Raw genomic sequence first — 18,772 nt, forward strand, 5'->3', positions numbered from 1 at the left:
CACGGTTTGTTTCCATATGGGCATATTGTATAATACTTTGTGCTTGAAATAGTCTGTGTAATGGCAGGGCGACAAGAAAAATAGGGACTGAAAAAAAATATGACATTTGAATTAAAAAAAAAAACTATCATGAAAAAGGTATTCTTGACAGTCAATTAAAGTCGTGCTACGTGAAATGATGACAATTAGTCATTGTCATAAAATATAAATAATGACATTTATTATCTGTTAATAATACTAGATTTGTGACATTTATTTTCTGTCATGAAAAACACCTATTGTGACAGTTTTTTCAAACTGTCATAATAGACTTTCCATAACTGCTGGAATAATGACTGAAAATAACTGTCACGAAATTTAACTATGACAACGTTTAACTGTTATCGTTGGCCCTCTTTCTAGTATATACAATCAGTCAAGTATATTAACCACGTCCTTTCCCTTTCATATTTAGATAATATTGTACAGTGGTCATTATATACCATTGCATATCTAAAATAATACTATACAGTGATCATTATATACCCTTGCATGTTTAAAATAATACTATGCAGTGATATATATTTCTATTATTTCTTATCAGGTATGGCCAAAATTGCAGTATATGATGATGGTTTTTTCAACGATTCCAGCAGTTACATTAGTTATAGTGTTTCAAAAATTTTAGTGAATGAACATATGTTTTTTCAAGACTTATAAATAATCTTCTATATAAAGTAGGCAGTTATATTGATATGATAATCTGGATATATACCTCTGCTTAGGTTCTATAGAATGTCTTAAGAAGAACTTGCCTATTATCAATGATAGCAATGTTAAATGGGTTTACTACATAATAACATCAAATTAAATGTGGCAACAAATATAATTGCTTTCGTTGTTCATTCTGTTGGCCATTTTGCTATTATTGTGGATTCTACAACTTCTAGTTTATTGCCAACAGACATCCATGCAGATAAGGGATGTTTTCTTGAAATCGATCTTCAATTGTGTGTGAGATGATAGAACAGTAGATAAGTTGGGTTGTATACGTAGAGAGCCAGTAGTCCAACGCAATATCCCACTTCACTATAACATATTACCTCTACTCCAAGCATCTAGATTTTATGATGTGGTTAGATTGAGTTTCATCTAGTTAGATTGACACCATATTACTGCACTCATTGAGAGATGGAGACCGGATATGCATACGTTTCATATGCCCACTAGAGAGTGCACTACCACCTTGCATGACGTAGAAGTATTATTAGGGATACATGTCCATGGAGAACCTGTTATCAGTTAAGTGCATGAACACTGAATAAATTTATGTTAGATGTTACTTGGTGTGGTCTCATCTGCTAATAAAATAAAGGGATCAAGATTAAGTCTCACGTGATTAGCGTCACAATTTCCAGGACTTGATGATGATGTGGAAGAGGAATTCGTGATCAGATATGCAAGAGCATACATTTTACAATTAATGGGTGGAAGTTTATTTTCTGATAAATCAGGTAGTTTTGTGCATTTGATGTTCCTACCATTATTGGGTGATTTACATGAGGCGAGTCGATACTTGTGGGGTGGAGCATGCTTGGCATGGTTGTATAGACAACTATGCAAAGCATCAAAGTGAGATGTTTGTGACATTGCTGGTCCGTTGATACTCCTTCAAATATGGGCTTGAGAACAATTTCCCACAATAGCTCCACAGCTTAGACATGCAAACGATCATCTACTACCTGGACGAGCACTTGGTTCAGAGTATGCTATTTTATTTTAATTTATATCAAACAATAGTTCAATACTAGATGAGTGATATAATTAAATCAAAATCTAAAATTTACTCTATTAATACACATGGAGAAACTAATTTTCAGATTATTTAAGAGCCTTACAAAAATGTGATTGATAATTTACCAAATTTTTATAAGATCGGTTAAGATATATGGCGGACCATCAATCTTCTCATATGTTTCCATATTAATGAGTGGCATCATCCTGATAAGGTGCTCAGACAATTCGGCCTGAAACAAAATATCCCACCAGTATGCAATACTGAACCACTTCTGCATAACATTGACTTAAGAGTTACAGATTGGTTTGGCAAGGTTGCACAAGGTAGTGTGATGGCAATCTCGTAGAAGATTTATGGCAATAGGAGTTTTGATTCAACAATTTGATACGGATGTGACTCAAGAATATATCCAATGGTATAATAATATTACAAGGCTCAACATCACTCGACCAGGAGCAATTGTGGGTCATCTGGTACATATTTAAATATTGTATAATTACTTAAATTATTTATTCAATTAAATATTTCTATTTTTTTAACAATTTACAGAGATCGAACAACGCAAGACTTCATGATGCTGCAAATGATCCACAACGAGTCCTTGATATATGTAGTAATAATAAGAGGTACATGGAGGAGATACATAATATGTACGATCTACCTATTGTACCTCCATCAGTTCATAGGGGACATGTTCGAATGGAAGAAGTTGAACTCAATGAAGTTTACCATAATGTGGAAGAAGTGCCTCCTACGACACAGACACGAAACCAAACTGGTTATGGTAGTCCAATGACGATGATGCCAATATTTTGAGTAGGATATTGTGATTCTGAGGTCGGTACAGGATATTATGATTCAAGGGTTGGTCCATCATCTTCATACATGGATGTCGATCTATCAACTTCTTACATGCATGGACACAGATGTGGCTACAGGAAACATAAGAAATATCTATATCATGAAGCACCTGCAGAGGTATCAGATCGACAAGAGTACCAACAAGAATCAGAGAACCAAGAGCAGCCAAAACAACATAGAGTTTAGAGTCAACTTCGACAACCAACTCAAAATCGACGACGTCCAAGTTGTGGAACACATTGATTTTCTTTTATCAATTAAATGAATTTAATTTGGTTATTAAAAATTATTTTAACTTACATTTAATTTTTCAATTAGGTGTTATTATTAAAAATATTTCATCTAATTATTTAATTATTTAGAAAAATATGAAATATTCATCCAAATTTTAATATTGAAAGGCAATAACAAAATTCAAAATTTTTGACAAAACTATTAAAATGAATACAAATGGAGACCAAGAAGTTTAAATTAAAAAAAAAAAAAAAAGTATTAGCAAGGCTTATGTTTAACCCAAGACATTGGAGAGAGAAACCTAAAACTACCACATTTTTTTTAGATACTTTCACAACTACAATATATTAATAATTATTTTTAAAAACTACATTATTTGTTCAAATTTTCCTTTTTTATTGGCCTTTAAACAAATTATTTTAAAAAAAAAGATATATTATTATATTATTATTTATCTTTGTGTCTAACAGCTAGTTTTTTTTAAAAAATATTGTGAACTTGTTTTTATTCGGCTTTAAACAAATTATTTTAAAAAGAAATATTATTAAATTATTATTTGTGTTGTGTCTAACAACTAATTGAGTTTAAATCTCAATCATTCATATTTTCTTTTACTTATATCCAATGACCCAAAATGATTTTGGATTTCAATCTTTCCCTTCTTTTTAAATACTTCATTTTTTCCCCAAGTTTTTTTTAAGAACTTTATTTATCTTTACAATCCTCAAAAGTCGCAAAAGCCACCATTGTTATTCTCTCTAAAGCTTCCAATTTTCATTCTTTTCATCTTGTGCTTGATAGAATTCTTATTGTACTATAAGGATTAATTATTGTGAGCTTAAAATTGTATACTCACTCTTTTATAGAGTTTTCTTTTATGCAATTTAAAATTTCAACATATTGTGACGGTTCGATCTTAACCCGTGGAAAGGATTGGATTTGCTCTTAACCCGAAAAAGGAACAAGTAGCGATCGACTCTAATACGTGGAAAGAGTCAAAAGAAGATTTCAACCAAAATTCCAAAAGGTGCTTGAAAAAGTGGATACAGGTCGAGTTTCACTGAACCACTATAAAACTACGGAATCTTCTTCTCTAACTCTTTTCTAATTATTTTTGCATTTAATTTTAGTTACATATTTTTGTTGGTTGAGTTTGATTACATACTTTATTTCATACTTTTTATCAATTTTCTATTTAACATAATTTAGCTAATTTATTATGTAATTTAAAAATTATCTAATTAGTTTAATTTAGGCTTATTTGTTAAAAAGTTTAATTAAACCCTATTCACCCACCTCTAGGGTTGCGATACTGGTCCAACACTCACGAACGACAATAAGCGAATAATACATACACCCTATGATACTAGGCATAGAATTAAGCAGCTTGCGTACTTTGTATGATACACAAGTCAGACCTAATATATCGCCAAAGTACTCAAATGGACAGGCAAACATTTTCCATTCTATGCCTCTTACTAAGGACTGTTACTAGTCGTTTGTCGATAGAAATTGTCGATGTAGAGGAAATGGCTGCAATGTTCTTACACGTCCTGACCTTTGACATGAAGAATCGAGTCATCCAAAGGGAATTTTTTTGGTCCAGTGAGATTGTTTCCCATCATTTCAACTCCTTGTTATCGGTTGTGATACGACTGCACGATGAGTTGCTGAAGAAACCACAACCAGTAACTAACACATGCACCTATCCACGATGGAAGTGCTTCGAGGTGCGCTTATCTGATGTCATATGTATGTCACGTATTATTACATCCCACTAATTAATGGTGGTTTGTTTAACCCTGCAGAATTGCCTTGGGGCATTAGATGAGACTTACATAAATGTGAATGTGCCTTAAACCGATCACCCTAGGTACAGAACACGTAAGGGCAAAGTTGCACTAATGTCCTCAGAGTGTACGACACGAAAGGCGATTTCACATTCGTCTTGGCAAGCTGGGAAGGATTCGTAGTTGATCCGCTCATTCTTTGAGATTCCATTTCATGCCCAAACGGACTGCAAGTTCCCAAGGGTATTTATAATTTCTACTCCTCCAACCGACATTTAAAACTTCCTACATCATCGCATTTAACCCGTTGTGTAACATAACAGGATTTTACAATCTGTGCGTCGCAGAGTATCCAAACGCGAAGGAATTTCTCGCTCCTTACAGACAAAGGTATCACTTGCAAGAATGTCATGGCGCTAAAAATGCACCAATAACAGCCAAAGAGTACTTCAACATGAAACACGCATCGGCACAGAATGTTATTGAACGCGCGTTCAATCTGTTGAAGGGATGATGGGCAATGATTCGTGGCAAGTCATACTACCCCGTCCAAGTTTAATGCCACACGATTCTAACATGTTGCCTACAACACAATCTGATAAACAAATAGATGACAAAAATCGATGATTTAGAGGACATCGACGAGGGAGACTCATCCTACACGACGATCGCAGGTGACAACGTTCATTACATTGAGACCTCCTACGAATGGACTCAGTGGCAAGATGAATTAGCCGCAGGGATGATCAATCAATGGCAGTTATGTAATCAATGGATGCCACTGTGTACAATTAGTAGCGCTTTGTTTTTGCTATTTTAGTACCTCTACTGTCTTCTTATATGTTGAATGTATACGTGCATGAATGAAATTAATGAAAAATTATACATTTCCATGATATACACTAAAGCATGTATGGACAAAAGAGGAGAAGGCCACACTTGTGGAGTGTTTGGTGAAGTTAGTATCTGCTGGTAGATGGAAGTTGAACAACGATACGTCCAGACCGGGTTACCTGGCACAACTTGTCCGAATGATGGCAGCGAAGTTATCGGGATGTAATGTCCAAGCTACTACTGTTATTGACTACCGTAAAAAGATATTGAAGTGAACATTTCAAGCAATAGCATAAATGTATGGCCTATCATGCAGTAGGTTCGAATAGAATGATGAGACTAAGTGCATAATTGCTGAGAAGGACATATTCAACAACTGGGCCAGGTATGAAAAAAAGGAAAATACTTTGAAATGTTACTTTGGTTGGGTTGTATAGCTAACTGTAATTTTTTATTCACTTTGTCTTACGTAGACACATCCTGCAGCGAAGGCCCTCCTCAACAAGCCTTTCCCCTATTACGATGAATTGTCCTATGTGTTCGAAAAAGATAGGGCGACAGGAGAACGTGCAAAGATATTCGTCGATGTCGAGTCGAATGACCCCAGCGGGTACGAGGGATTTCAACCACATGATGGAAACGATATGGAGATCCCTACTATGTGCAGCCAGGGCTTTAACATGTCGCAAGAGAATGTATAGTCCCTACGACCTGGTCGAGCATTTGACGATAGGATGAGATCAAATGGATCAAAGAGAAAGAGGGGAGGGCAGCGTGCAGAGACTATTGACCTCATTCATGAGGCGATGGAGTATGCGAATGACCAGCTGAAGACCATTGTCAAGTGGCCCACTGTTGCGCTGCAAAATGAAATCGCAGTCCGCCAGGAAGTCGTTCACTAGTTGCATGCTATCCCTGAACTAAAGTAGATTGGACAGGGAGCGCTACTCGCAAATACTATTTCGTAGTTTGGACGACATGAGAGGTTTCCTCGAAATACCTGACAACGAGAAGATGGACTTTTGCAGAGTGCTTCTACAACAAGACGTTTGAATGTTCTTCTACTTCCACCGCCTGACCTTATGTTTTTTTAGTTTGCTCGTTAAATGTATTTGACTGTTGTTGGTAATTCTATTGAATGAAACTGTTTCGATATGTATTTTATTCTTTCATATTAATGCAATTCTGTTTAACAAAATTTGTGTTTCCGAGTGTTGGTTGCTTGATTTAAATGTGTACGATATGCGTGTAACATAAAAAAGAAAGACAATTAGGTGAAACGTAATTACTAATTTAATCACGTTAAATATGGGTGTTAGTGTTAGAGAAAGTAAGACAAATTGTTACACAAAATGTTCGACGATTTGGAAAATTAAAAATATGCAATATGTGTATTGCATTTAGAAAATGACTTGAAAAAAATTATAAAAAAAAATAATAAAACATATCATAACCCTACCCACATAACCTTTCTCCCAAACATATCTTATCACAAACCTACCCACATAACCCCTCCCTCAAACACATCTTATCATAATACTATCATCCACCTACCAACATAACTCTTCTCTCAAACACATCTTATCACAACACTATTACAACACTACCTACATAACCTTTCCCTCAAACACATCTTATTATAACCTTATCCACATAACCCTTCCCCCAAACACAACTTACCGTAAAACTACCTTCTTAAATCCTTCTCTCAAACACATGTTATAATAAAACTAGGTTTATCATAAAACTACTTTTATCAAAACATAGTTTTATCATACCCTACCCCTTCCCCTAAAAGAAAACAAGAGGAGGATAGGGAATTGGTGATGGGAAGAATTGTTGGGTGTATGTGTGGTGTTAGTTTACACAATATTTAACCAAATATTGTAGTTTCAAAAATATTTATAGAAATATGGTAGATTTGTATTATCTCTCCAATGTCTTGGATTAAACCATTACCTTCTTATTCTCTCTTTAATGTCTTGGGTTGAACCAAAGCCTTCTCTTCCCAAATTCTTCTTTTAAATATGTAAATTTAAATAATTTCTTTTTAAAAAAATATGTAAATTTAAATAATTAGATAATCAGAGATTTTTTATTTTTAAATCAAAACATATTGAAATTTCAATGCTTTTATAGATTATGTATTCTTATCTTTTATTCATTTGTCACAAATTTTATGAAAATTTATAATTATACTTTTTAATAATGATCAATAATTGAAAAAACTAAATGTAAACTAAAATATTTGTTAATAACCAAATTACATTCATTTAAAAGATAAAATAAAATAAACGTGTTCCACAACGCTGGTTGTCACCGTTGACTTTGAACTCTGTATTGTTCTGACTCTTCTTGATTCTCTGGTTCTTGTTGGTACTCTTGTCCATCTAGTACCTCTGCAAGTGCTTCATAGTACAAATATTCGTTATAATCTCCACGGTCACATCCGTGTCCATGCATGTGCAAGAAATTGATAGACCGACATCCACATGTATGAAGACGATAGACCAACCCCTAAATCATAATATCGTATACCAACCTCATAATCACAATATCCTGCTCCAAATGTTGGCATCATCATCATTGGACTACATAACCAGTTTGGCTCCGTGTCTATATATGTCATATGAGACACTTCTTCCACATCATTGCAAACTTCATCGAGTTCACAACTTCTTCCACTTGAACATGTCTCTTATGAACTAGTGGAAGTGCAATAGGTACATCCTACATATAATGTATCTCCTCCATATACCTCTCATTATTATTAAATATATCAAGGACTTGTTATTGATCATCTACAATATTACAAAGTCTTTTGTTGTTTGATCTCCGTGAATTGTAAAAAAAAATAAAAATTTTAGGGTCTCTTTTTAACATTTATATGTTTTTTAATATACATACCCAAAATATGATAGATGTAGTAGTAGAACTTTAATATCAAAATGAAACCATAGATCTACTTAAAATATGCTTCTAATTAATAATTTTCTTTTTCCTCAAATTGATGATGATTCTTCCTTTTTTGATATTAATCCAACCCAACAGTACTACATAAAAAAATAATTATTAAAAACATAAAAAAGTATTAAGTACAATTTATCTATGTAATAATTTGTTTCGTTCTTTATGTCTCGATCTACAAAATGTAAGAGTAGTAGTATCATAATATAAATAAAATCTATAATTAAAACAAAATACAAATTCAATAAAATAAATACCAACCACTAAATAAATTTGATTTTTCAATAAAAAATGTTGGATTAAAAACCAACTTAACTAAACAAATTTGGAATGACTTATTTGTAAATATTATTCTTTTACCACTTTCTATAAAAAGTTTATGAAAGAAATGATTGAGAAAAAATTGTAACTAATGAGAATAAAACTAATAAAAATATTTGTATATCAAATCTAAGGTTTTGGTTTTAGTGGTTGAATTGGAGTGAGCCCAATCTAAATACAAAGAAAGAAAAGGGAGGGAAACTGAGGGCCAGAGGTTAATTAAGAAAAAAAAAACAATAATTACAATGAAAGATAGAGTAGTGATTGTTGTGTTGCAAGAAGAGAAAGTGAAGAATTCAAATAAATTTATTATTTTAATCTTTACCGGAAGAGAAAGTCTTCAAACCTATTTTGAAATTTTCTTAAACATGTTTATTGTTTTATTCTTCATTTTCCATCTCAAATATGCAGGTAAAAGAAAAATGAAGAATTAATTTAATTTATTTTCAGATAAAAGAAAATTTTTATTATTTTATTATTCAGAAAGTAGAGATAGATCAGAGGAAGAGGAAAAAGATATTATTATTTCTTGGGGCTTATGTCTAGTTTTGAACACTATACATTTATTTTTTTTCTTAATATTAGTCGAGTCTTCAACACCCAATATATTTAAATATATACAATATTAAACTAAATATTTTTTCAACTACAATCAATCTCCCACCACAATATTTAAATAACTAAATATTTCTTTTATCTTATAAATTAACGTAATTTAGTTATTAAAAAATATTTTAATTTACCTTTAATTTTTTAGTTACATGTCATTATAAAAAAAATGTTCTAAGAACCATACTTTTTTAATAATTATAAAAATACAATTATAAATTTTTAAGGTGGAAAACAATAACTAAATTTAAATTTTCACAAAAATATAAAAAGAAAAAAAAAAAAAGAAGGAAGAATAACCAAATTCAAATTTTCACACAATATTAAAAGACAAAGTCTTGAGTTAAACCTAAAATATGGGAGAGAGAAGGTAAAATATTTTTAAAACTATAAGAACTACACTTTTATAATAAATATTTTAAATATTTTTTTTCATTTACGATATTTAAGTAATTGGTCGCCGTCAAAAACCCTTTCTTAAACCCTAAAACACAAACCCTTCTTCCTCCTCTCTCGCTTCCCAAACCAAAAATGGCTCTTGCATCCATTATCAGAAAATCCGCCTCCTCTCTCTGCCCCTTAGCCGGTCGTCTCTTTCGGGGCCAACGACTTTACGCTACTTCTATTTTCAATTCCTTCAACACCCACCGCCCGCTTTTCCGTCCCTCGGTCACTTCTTTTCGAGATTTTTCCTCTTCAAATCGCTCAAGTTCCGATGAGTCTCTCCTTCGAGTCATTGACTCCGAGATCCAATGCGCCACCGAAACTGACGATCACGATCGGGTGAGCTTTACTTCCTTTTTCCTTTTTCTCTTTCCCGGCACAATTTCTTCATTCTTTGTAAGGCTTAGGAAGTGTTTCCTGTTTGGTTTACTATAATCAGTCATAATCAAAACGAAAGAAATGGGGATCCAAGAAGGTAATCTTTCTAAAGTACTAAACGAGCTTTCAATTAAAGAAAGACAAACCGTCATTACTGGTTTTTTTTTTTTTCTGCATCTACATGTTCAACGTCCGTACATTACTTGTCTGAGCTCTGCTGCATTGGTGGTGGAACTTACATGATTTTTAACAAAGTTTAGAGTAGACTACCTTGGTTCTTTTAGCATGCAGAGTTTTCCATTCTTGAGCTAGCAATTGATTGATTCCTCTTTGGGTGTGTGATCGCAATATGAGTCTGATAGGTCTGACTTGCTTCAACCTGAGAACCTTTTAATTGCTCTTGATATGTTATGTATGGATGAATCTCTTGTTTCATTAAATGGCTGTAATGATCAACAGGTTGAAGAGGTGCCCGAAGGATTCCCATTTGAGATTCAAGATCACCCCGGCTTGCAAACTGTAACTTTGAAAAGAACATATCAGGATGAAGTCATTGTTGTTGAAGTTCACATGCCTGATCTAGTTACTGGTCAGAATGCTAATGACAATGACGAGGACGACGAGGAGGATGATAGTAAGGCAAATCAGTCTTGTATCCCTTTGGTTGTTAGTGTCTCTAAGAAAACTGGGCCTTCCCTAGAGTTTAGTTGCAGCGCTTACCCTGATGAGATTTCCATAGACAGCTTGGTTGTTAAAAATCCAGAGCATTCTGACGATCAAATTGCCTATGAAGGCCCTGACTTCCAGTAAGTATCTTGCACTTTAAGTAGAAGGTTCTTGTAATTTCAAGTTTCTTTTCCAAGTTGTTTAATCTTTAATTGGTGTATGATGACTCTCATCACATCACATGCACAAACAATAAATTAAAATATTTTTGAGAAGAGTGAGTATAAACAATATGTTGGATGCATAAAGATAGTAACTATTTTTCTATGATGACGATGGTTATGTTATATCTAATGTGCTATTTTTCTTTTCAGTGATTTGGATGAGAATCTTCAGAAGGCCTTCCATAGGTATTTGGAGATTAGAGGTATTAAACCGAGCACAACGAACTTCTTGCATGAGTACATGATCAACAAAGACAGCAGAGAGTATTTGACGTGGCTGACCAAACTCAAGAGCTTTGTTGAAGCATAAGAAGAATAAACTTCTATAGCCAATGAATCAGTCTTCTCCTTTTGTTTTAGAGTGTTAACTTTAATTTCTTTCATCTTTTCGTCCAGAATGAACGTTTGAGTCATGAACTTATCCGGAGATTATTATTCTGTTACAATTAAAGAGGTTTACTTGTGTTAGATTCAGTAGTATGCGTCATTGGCAAGCATTTTGTATCTGAAGAATTCATCTATCTTATTTATTAGTATTTCATGTTTTTAAGTAATAATATTGTAATTTAAAATAAAAAACTTGTTCTAACTTCTAACTTCTAGCCCTCCCCAGTTGGTCAGAAATCCCTAACGTAATATTCTGTATCTAAAACTCACAAAACCATCGATGAATCAACGATTTATTCAATTGGTTTGTTTTTATTATATGATATCTTAAACCACCTGATCTTTTATCCTATGGGTTTATTTTTGTTTTTATCATGGGTTTATTTTTGTTCAATAAATCTTAAAATTAATCCTTACAAGTTTATTACTTTTGTAAAAAAAGAAAAATTGACCATCTATGAATTTTTTAAATTATTTTGATATTGTATTTTATTAGAGTGTGTTGAGAGTTAGCTTCAAACACGCTTATGCCATCAATTTTAGCGTCAGAAATGCAATTCAATTTTTCCACTCCAACATGTAAAAAAGAAAAATTAATTAACTAATGAAGAGATTGATTATGGGATTTATTGAAAGCACACAAACAAAATGAGTCTCAAACTACATGAATACCTAATCTATTCAAATGGTAGGTTACTTTGAGATTGAAGACCTACAAGAAGACTACAACTAAACTCTGGATTTCCAGCCCCTGAAGAAAGAGTTCCTAAGCTACTAAGCAAATAATATAGAAAAAACTAGCCGCTTCTGAACTCTAATTAAATCTTGTTTTTTCAAGTATCAATCACACTGAAACTCGAAAGGGAGAAAGAAAATAACATTTATTTTATACATAAATGGCCAGAACGAATTCTTGGGCTGCTGGAACAGTGATGAGTTTTAAGACTCAATCTTGATGTCCCTGTGTGTGTAAACAACCCCTTTATCCCCATCCACCACTTGCCCACTTCCCCTAAGAATCCTGCCATTTATCAACGCAAGTTTTAGTAAAATGCTGATATCATACTCGCATGTACATTGACACGTCACATGACATTATACGATGTGTGTAGAATATTAGAAATGTAAGTTGAAAGACTGCAATGTGTTCATACCATCTGGTTGTTAATAATCCTTCAACTCCAACTGGACCTCGTGCATGGATCCGACTTGTGCTAATCCCAACCTGTTTTAAACAATGGATGTGTAAAAAAGCAAGCAACAAAGTTAACTCTATTGATTGATATTATATCGTTTCGTACCTCAGCACCCAGACCAAATCGAGCCCCATCACTAAATCGTGTGCTTGCATTATGGAAGACAGCAGCACTGCCATTAGAAAATATCAAACGGAGAAAATAAGCTACCCCGAGAAGGCACCATTGTGTAATACATGCAATCTGTTTCACTCGCGCAAGTACTAATAATACAGAAAGTTTATAAAAGAATGGAGCAGGAAGCTGGAACATTGCCAAATAAAGTTGATAGTGTCTCCCTACCTGTCAACTTGACGTAAGAAAACTTCAGCAACTTCACGATCTTCCGTAACAATACAATCAGTGTGTGCACTGCCAGTTTACAGAGAAACCCTTTTGTGAGCAACAGATGGAAGTATTATTGATCAGTAAACAAAATGCATGCTTCCCTTCAAACATATACAAGAATGCAGATAATTAGCAATTTGAAATGCTCTTTCATCAAGAAATGTTTGCATACCTTCCATGCTGATGTATATGATCGATGGCATCCAGAACATCATCCACAATTTCAAGAGTGCAAGCCAATGAGTTGTATTCGTGATGAAATGTCCGTGCCTCGGGGATATTTAACAGAGAGCTCGCCCTTGGTCCACCATTCAAAGTAACACCTGCTAAAGGGAAATTTAACGGCTTTTAATTTATTAGGTGTTAAATATTCCTAGACTAACGGAGTAAAAATGATCTATAGGTGTTAAACTTATGCCATCTATTTTCATTATTATTCATTAATACTCGTTTTAGCCCTTGTGTTCTTCAAAAGGATACAGAAGTATTGTTTAGGATTTGTGCTCTAATAACTTTAACAACTCCCTCTCTTATAAAAATAATAAAAACAAAATCTTTGACAACTGCCTTCTTGTGATGGAGTTGGTGACCAAAAGCATAAGAAGTATGCTCAGAAGAAATTGCAGCAAGGCTGCACAATTATCTCCATTCATTGTGGTAATACATGCATTCTGAAGAAAAAGAAAGGGAAGTTAGACCTTCGATGCGGAGATTTACAACAAGCTCATTCAGCCCACCTGTCTGGACCAAGTCTTTGTGAACAAGAAGCGTTTCCTGCATTAAAGAAATAAGAGAATCATAACAGAATCCAATCTAAAACAGAAGTATGATGAAAAAAAATGTTTCGTTTAGGGAATAGATAATCACCCAATGAAGTGGAGAAGGAACAAAATAAAGTTAATCGTGAAATGAATGAAATACCATTGCATTACAGGCTGCTGGATAGTCTACTTTAGCATCCAGTACAATTCTCTTTGCCATTTCTAAATCAGCAGACTTGTCAACATACACATGGCAGATTCCGTCTGCATAGCAAAGAGCAGATATTTTTACAACCTTTGTGGTTTGTTTCATTAAAACCAAAAATAATCTACTAGACAAATACGTTGAATTAGAATTGGAGTCTATCCACATTACCAGCATGACCAAGAACAGGAATTTTGGTGGAATTCTTAATTTGAGAGACCAGTTTGTTGCTGCCTCTTGGGATCACCAAATCAATAACGTCATCCAGCTACAATGATGTGATAATTGAAGAAAAAAAAATTTATGAAATTAAGAACTAAGAATTCAAAAAAGTCAACCCATATTAAATGACCCATTGACCACTAGTCCAACCCATGGTAACAAAAACTAAGAATTCAAAAAAGTTTTTAACTTAATGCACCTTTAGTAGATCTGGTATTTCCTCCCTTGAAGTTACAAGTCCAATTAGGGTCCCACCAATACTTTCTGGAATGGCTCCCGTGATAACCTAAACATAGCACAAAGGAAAGTGAACCAATATGTAAAATGTCTTTGTGGTATGACCATGAACGAAATAGGATACCTTATGCAATATTGCATTTGATCGCCTTGCTTCCTTTCCCCCTTTTAAGAGAAGACCATTTCCACTCCGGATTGCTAATGAAGCTATCTGCATAAATCACAAATCCAAGGGTTAATATCAAACGAAAGTTTCAACATTGTAAACACCAAAGTTTGACAACACTTTGATTCTCCCTAAACAATTTATACTAACCTGTACCAATGCATCTGGACGAGACTCAAACACGATCAATAGAACACCCAGAGGAGATGATGTTTTCTCAAGAACTAGTCCATCTGAAACCTGAGTACAACAACCATAGTCTCAAGTTGAGGAAAATTTGAACGTGGGGAAGAAATCCAGGCATCCTTAGGTATTGAAAGGGATTTAATTATAAATTAGTCAAAAGAAAATTTTTGAATACTTTGAATCCCAATACCTTCAGAAACAGGCTCAATTCAGTTCACATGAAAAAAGTTATATCGTTGCAGTGTGTATTAACAAGAAGTCCATAAGTTGTTACCTCAGTCCTCTTCAATACATGACCAATTGGATCTTCCATGTTTGCAAGTGTACGGATGGAGTTGGCAAGGCTGGATATCTGTTCACATACAATTAATATCAATATTCTCCAAGAAAAGACAGGCATTGAGACTTTATACGGCAGCATCTAATACCATATATTTGAGTAAATGTGTAGTCAGTCTATGAATTTGTAACAAAGTTAAAATCAGGCAATCAGGAGAATTAAAAAGATCTCAAGTCTTGCCTTTCCAGGTTTCATTGCCAATCTTGATACTAGGGCCTTTTCATATCCACTCTGTTGAGCTTCAGCAACATCAGCCTCATTTTCAGTACTGATCAGTTTTTCATTTGCTTCAAGGGCATCAGCTATATCCAGCAAAATTTTTCTCCTCTCTTGAGAAGAGATTGCCTATGGAATGTAAACTGCGTATAAAAAATCATGCTAACATTGCATACAAAGCAATGGGCAATTACCTGCAGCCTTCTCGAACTTTCCCTAGCTGCAACAGCCATATCACGAGCACCATCATCCTTTTGTGGAGCCCACAAATGAGCATCTTGATGGAAAAGGGTACCAATACGATCTCCTTTAAGGACCTTAAGGATATTACCAGGAGTGTATCCACTGCAAATGAACATGGAAAGAACCATTTAGATTCAATCAACATTCATATAATATAAAAGAAAATGAAATTTGAATGGAAAAACCATTCATCCTAGGCAAAATTCAGTTTCAAAGAAGCATGGTTTTGTAAACTAGGAACTTTTTATCCCTTTCTGCAAAAGCATGTGATATGGGATTGTCTACCACCTCCTAAAATAACCTACCGGGTGTCCTGAATCATGGGGTTGATTAAATCTTGCAGTTCATTTATTTACTGGTATAGTGCATGATATTCATGGAACAATTATTAATAGATATAGAGAAAGAGGGAGGAGATTCCTGAGGCACTCAGAAATAAAGCATACCTAGTGATAACAACAGGAATGCCAGCGTACGCAGCACCAGTAGCAGCTTTAACTTTAGCAGTCATACCACCTCTTCCCACCCTAGACTTGTCTCCAAAGGTAATTTCACCTTGATGGCGTTCCTTAACATACGTATGGATTAACTTTGAGTGAGGGTCACTTGGTGGCCCACTATATAGACCATCTACATCGCTTAACAAAACAAGGAGATCAGCTTTTAGCTCCAAAGCTAAAAGTGCTGCCAAACTGTCATTGTCCCAAAATATACCAGAAGAATCCTGAGAATAGTCGTAAAAAACAAATAGTGTGAGATAAGTGAAGAAGATGTGGAAAAGCAAAGAAATAACTCGTTTTGTTTGAAGATCCCTATAGAAAAATAAGAGAGGAGGTTTTGAATTATTTGTCACAATCACAAAGAAATATTTATTTAAAACTACCGATCCCAAAGCAGATCAGAAGAACGATAGAGAAAGCAAGTATCAAACCTCATAGGGAGCTTTCCTGGTACTGACTGCATCATTCTCATTGAAGATAGGAATAACCTTAAGAGCGAGTAATGATTTCACCGTATCACTAAGTTGCCTTCTAAAATCTTTATCCCTAAAATCATTATCAGTAACCAGAAGCTGAGCAGATGTAACATCCAGCTGCCAAGAAATTAAAAAGAACATGTCAAACAAAAAATCCATTTATTGACAAGTTTTAAATTAGCTATCTGGCCAGAGCCAAACAAATAAGTTAAGAAACTAGAAGCAAATCTTGAGTTAAAAATTTGAATGAAAAAAAAAGGAACTAAATTAAGAGTGGTCATCACCTGACTAAACAATGTGTCATAAAGAGCCATAAGACTGTTTTGACCAACAGCTGCGCATGCCTTCCCATCAAGATCAACTTGTGGTTTTTGAAGGTCAGCAAAACTACATTATTCATAATAAAATCTTAGAAAATACTTTTTTTTTTCTTCAAACAAAAGTAAATCACTTGACTTGATTTCAAGACTATATCAAATTTCATTGTCCTCTTAATCAATTTGGTTGGAACTTATCTGACAAAAAAGGTACCTGCTATTAACGAGCTTCCTATACCGGAGCCTTTGACGACCAATACCAACAGCACCAGACGAAACCAAAATAACCTCATATTCTTGAGAGTTCAATTCCTTGATCTGCATTTCCGATTAAAATCTTAATATTGAAATGAAATAGAATAAATAAATAAAAGCCACCGGAACCAGAGGCTGATAATGAAAGGGAAGGAAAAAAATCTCCTATCACTATAAACTTGTAGTAAACTGGAGTTATGAATAAAATGTAAATACCTGCTCACACAATGCTCCTAATCTGCCTAAAGCTAATCTTCCATCACTGCGCGTCACCACTGCCGTCCCGACCTTCAATGACAAAACCGAGACATTCAAAGACAGGTAAGTCGATCAAATCATCAATGGTTTCATGATCCAGAATCGAAGCGTAAACTGCATGTGAAAAGATTGAAGAGAATTTGTACAGAAAAGCGATAGAATCATGAAATATGCAAAGAAATGGAGTATAAATAAAAAAAAAATCGAATAAAAAATGCATGAAAAGAGAGAAATCAGAAGGGAAAACTCAAAGCATCGCCTTTGACCATCCAATCGCAATCGGAACTACAAAATGAGGTGCAGCGAAATAAAGTCGGAAATACAAACAGAAGGAAGCAGCATTAGCAGGTAAAACAAAGAAGAGCGAGAAATATGAAAATGGTTAAGAACTGAAGGTACACCTTGATAACGAGACGCTTGACATCCCGAAGGAAAGCTCGGGAGCGATCCATGGAATCCATGAAGAAGAGAGAGTGGTGTGGTGAGTCAACTGGAGAGAAATAGAAAAGAAAAGGTGAGGAGAGTTAGCAAGGGTTTGGTCATTTAAAAGAGAGAGTGGGAGCAGTTTTATATAGGAATGGAAAATGGTAGGCGTAGATGGGAAATGAGAACGAGGGTTTTTACTTCCATTTCTTTCAATTGAATATATTAATTTTCATGTGGTGACCAATGTAATTCGATGGTCATAAAATACTGTTATTCTTTATTGGCTGCATGTTTTTTCCTCACCGGATCAGGATTAACTAGGGCCGCCCCCCCCCCCCCCCCCCCAATCTACACGTGTCACCCTCCCCTCCGGTTCAATTTCTTTTCCTTTTTAAAATAATAATAATATTAATATATTAATAAAATTGTTTTAAAATGTATATTACTAATAAATTCATTACAAAAAAAAATAATATCTACCAATAACATAATTCTTACACATTTTAATGGTAACTTGTTGAGTCTAATCATATCAATGAATATATTAAAATATTTTCAGTTCTCATAAATATGATGTTAAATAAATATAGTTTTAATCTTTTACTTTTTAGTAACATCATTTACAAAATCTATTCACCATCTGATTTCAAAAGTAGATTCTCTCATAATCAAATATCTGTAACTAACAAATTTTAAAACTTTAAACTTTATTACTTTCTACATCTTCATAAAATATATATATATATATTTATTTATTTATTAGTAAACTATATTTATATAAAAAGAAAAAAATTGAATATAACATCTGTGAAGAAAAAAATGGAGAATTACTTATTAAATTTGGTTAAATTTAGTTGTGGTGCTTGTAAACTGGTCTTAGAGGTAATCG

The 18,772-nt window shown here is 33.9% G+C and overlaps 2 protein-coding genes across 2 annotated transcripts; one reads left to right on the forward strand and one right to left on the reverse strand.

Moving 5' to 3' along the window:
- Positions 1–267: 267 nt before the first annotated feature.
- On the reverse strand, positions 268–17,997 carry LOC103485529 (delta-1-pyrroline-5-carboxylate synthase; the record flags this gene model as incomplete). The annotated part of the gene is given in 21 exon segments (NM_001328443.1): positions 268–283; positions 12,124–12,513; positions 12,647–12,717; positions 12,794–12,860; positions 13,031–13,099; positions 13,248–13,398; positions 13,774–13,849; positions 13,997–14,100; positions 14,213–14,309; positions 14,463–14,549; positions 14,625–14,711; positions 14,817–14,906; positions 15,127–15,204; positions 15,373–15,537; positions 15,603–15,753; positions 16,098–16,375; positions 16,583–16,744; positions 16,912–17,014; positions 17,159–17,262; positions 17,416–17,487; positions 17,859–17,997. Coding segments are annotated over 20 exon segments (2,154 nt in total). The 5' UTR covers positions 17,919–17,997.
- LOC103485528 (uncharacterized protein At2g39795, mitochondrial) lies at positions 9,759–11,810 on the forward strand. The gene is made up of 3 exons (XM_008443177.3): positions 9,759–10,176; positions 10,675–11,021; positions 11,256–11,810. The coding sequence occupies exons 1-3, from the start codon at positions 9,925–9,927 to the stop codon at positions 11,413–11,415; spliced, it is 759 nt and encodes a 252-aa protein (XP_008441399.1). The 5' UTR covers positions 9,759–9,924; the 3' UTR covers positions 11,416–11,810.
- Positions 17,998–18,772: the final 775 nt, after the last annotated feature.

The sequence above is a fragment of the Cucumis melo genome, chromosome 3 (genome assembly GCF_025177605.1).
Source record: "Cucumis melo cultivar AY chromosome 3, USDA_Cmelo_AY_1.0, whole genome shotgun sequence".
Classification (NCBI taxonomy): Eukaryota; Viridiplantae; Streptophyta; class Magnoliopsida; order Cucurbitales; family Cucurbitaceae; genus Cucumis; species Cucumis melo.

Excerpts from the sequence above, each read along its gene's own strand:
- LOC103485528 (XM_008443177.3), top strand. The coding sequence starts at position 9,925 with ATGGCTCTTGCATCCATTATCAGAAAATCCGCCTCCTCTCTCTGCCCC. Across the intron at positions 10,177-10,674 it reads AAACTGACGATCACGATCGG|GTTGAAGAGGTGCCCGAAGG; the intron begins GTGAGCTTTACT and ends AATGATCAACAG. Across the intron at positions 11,022-11,255 it reads TATGAAGGCCCTGACTTCCA|TGATTTGGATGAGAATCTTC; the intron begins GTAAGTATCTTG and ends TTTTCTTTTCAG.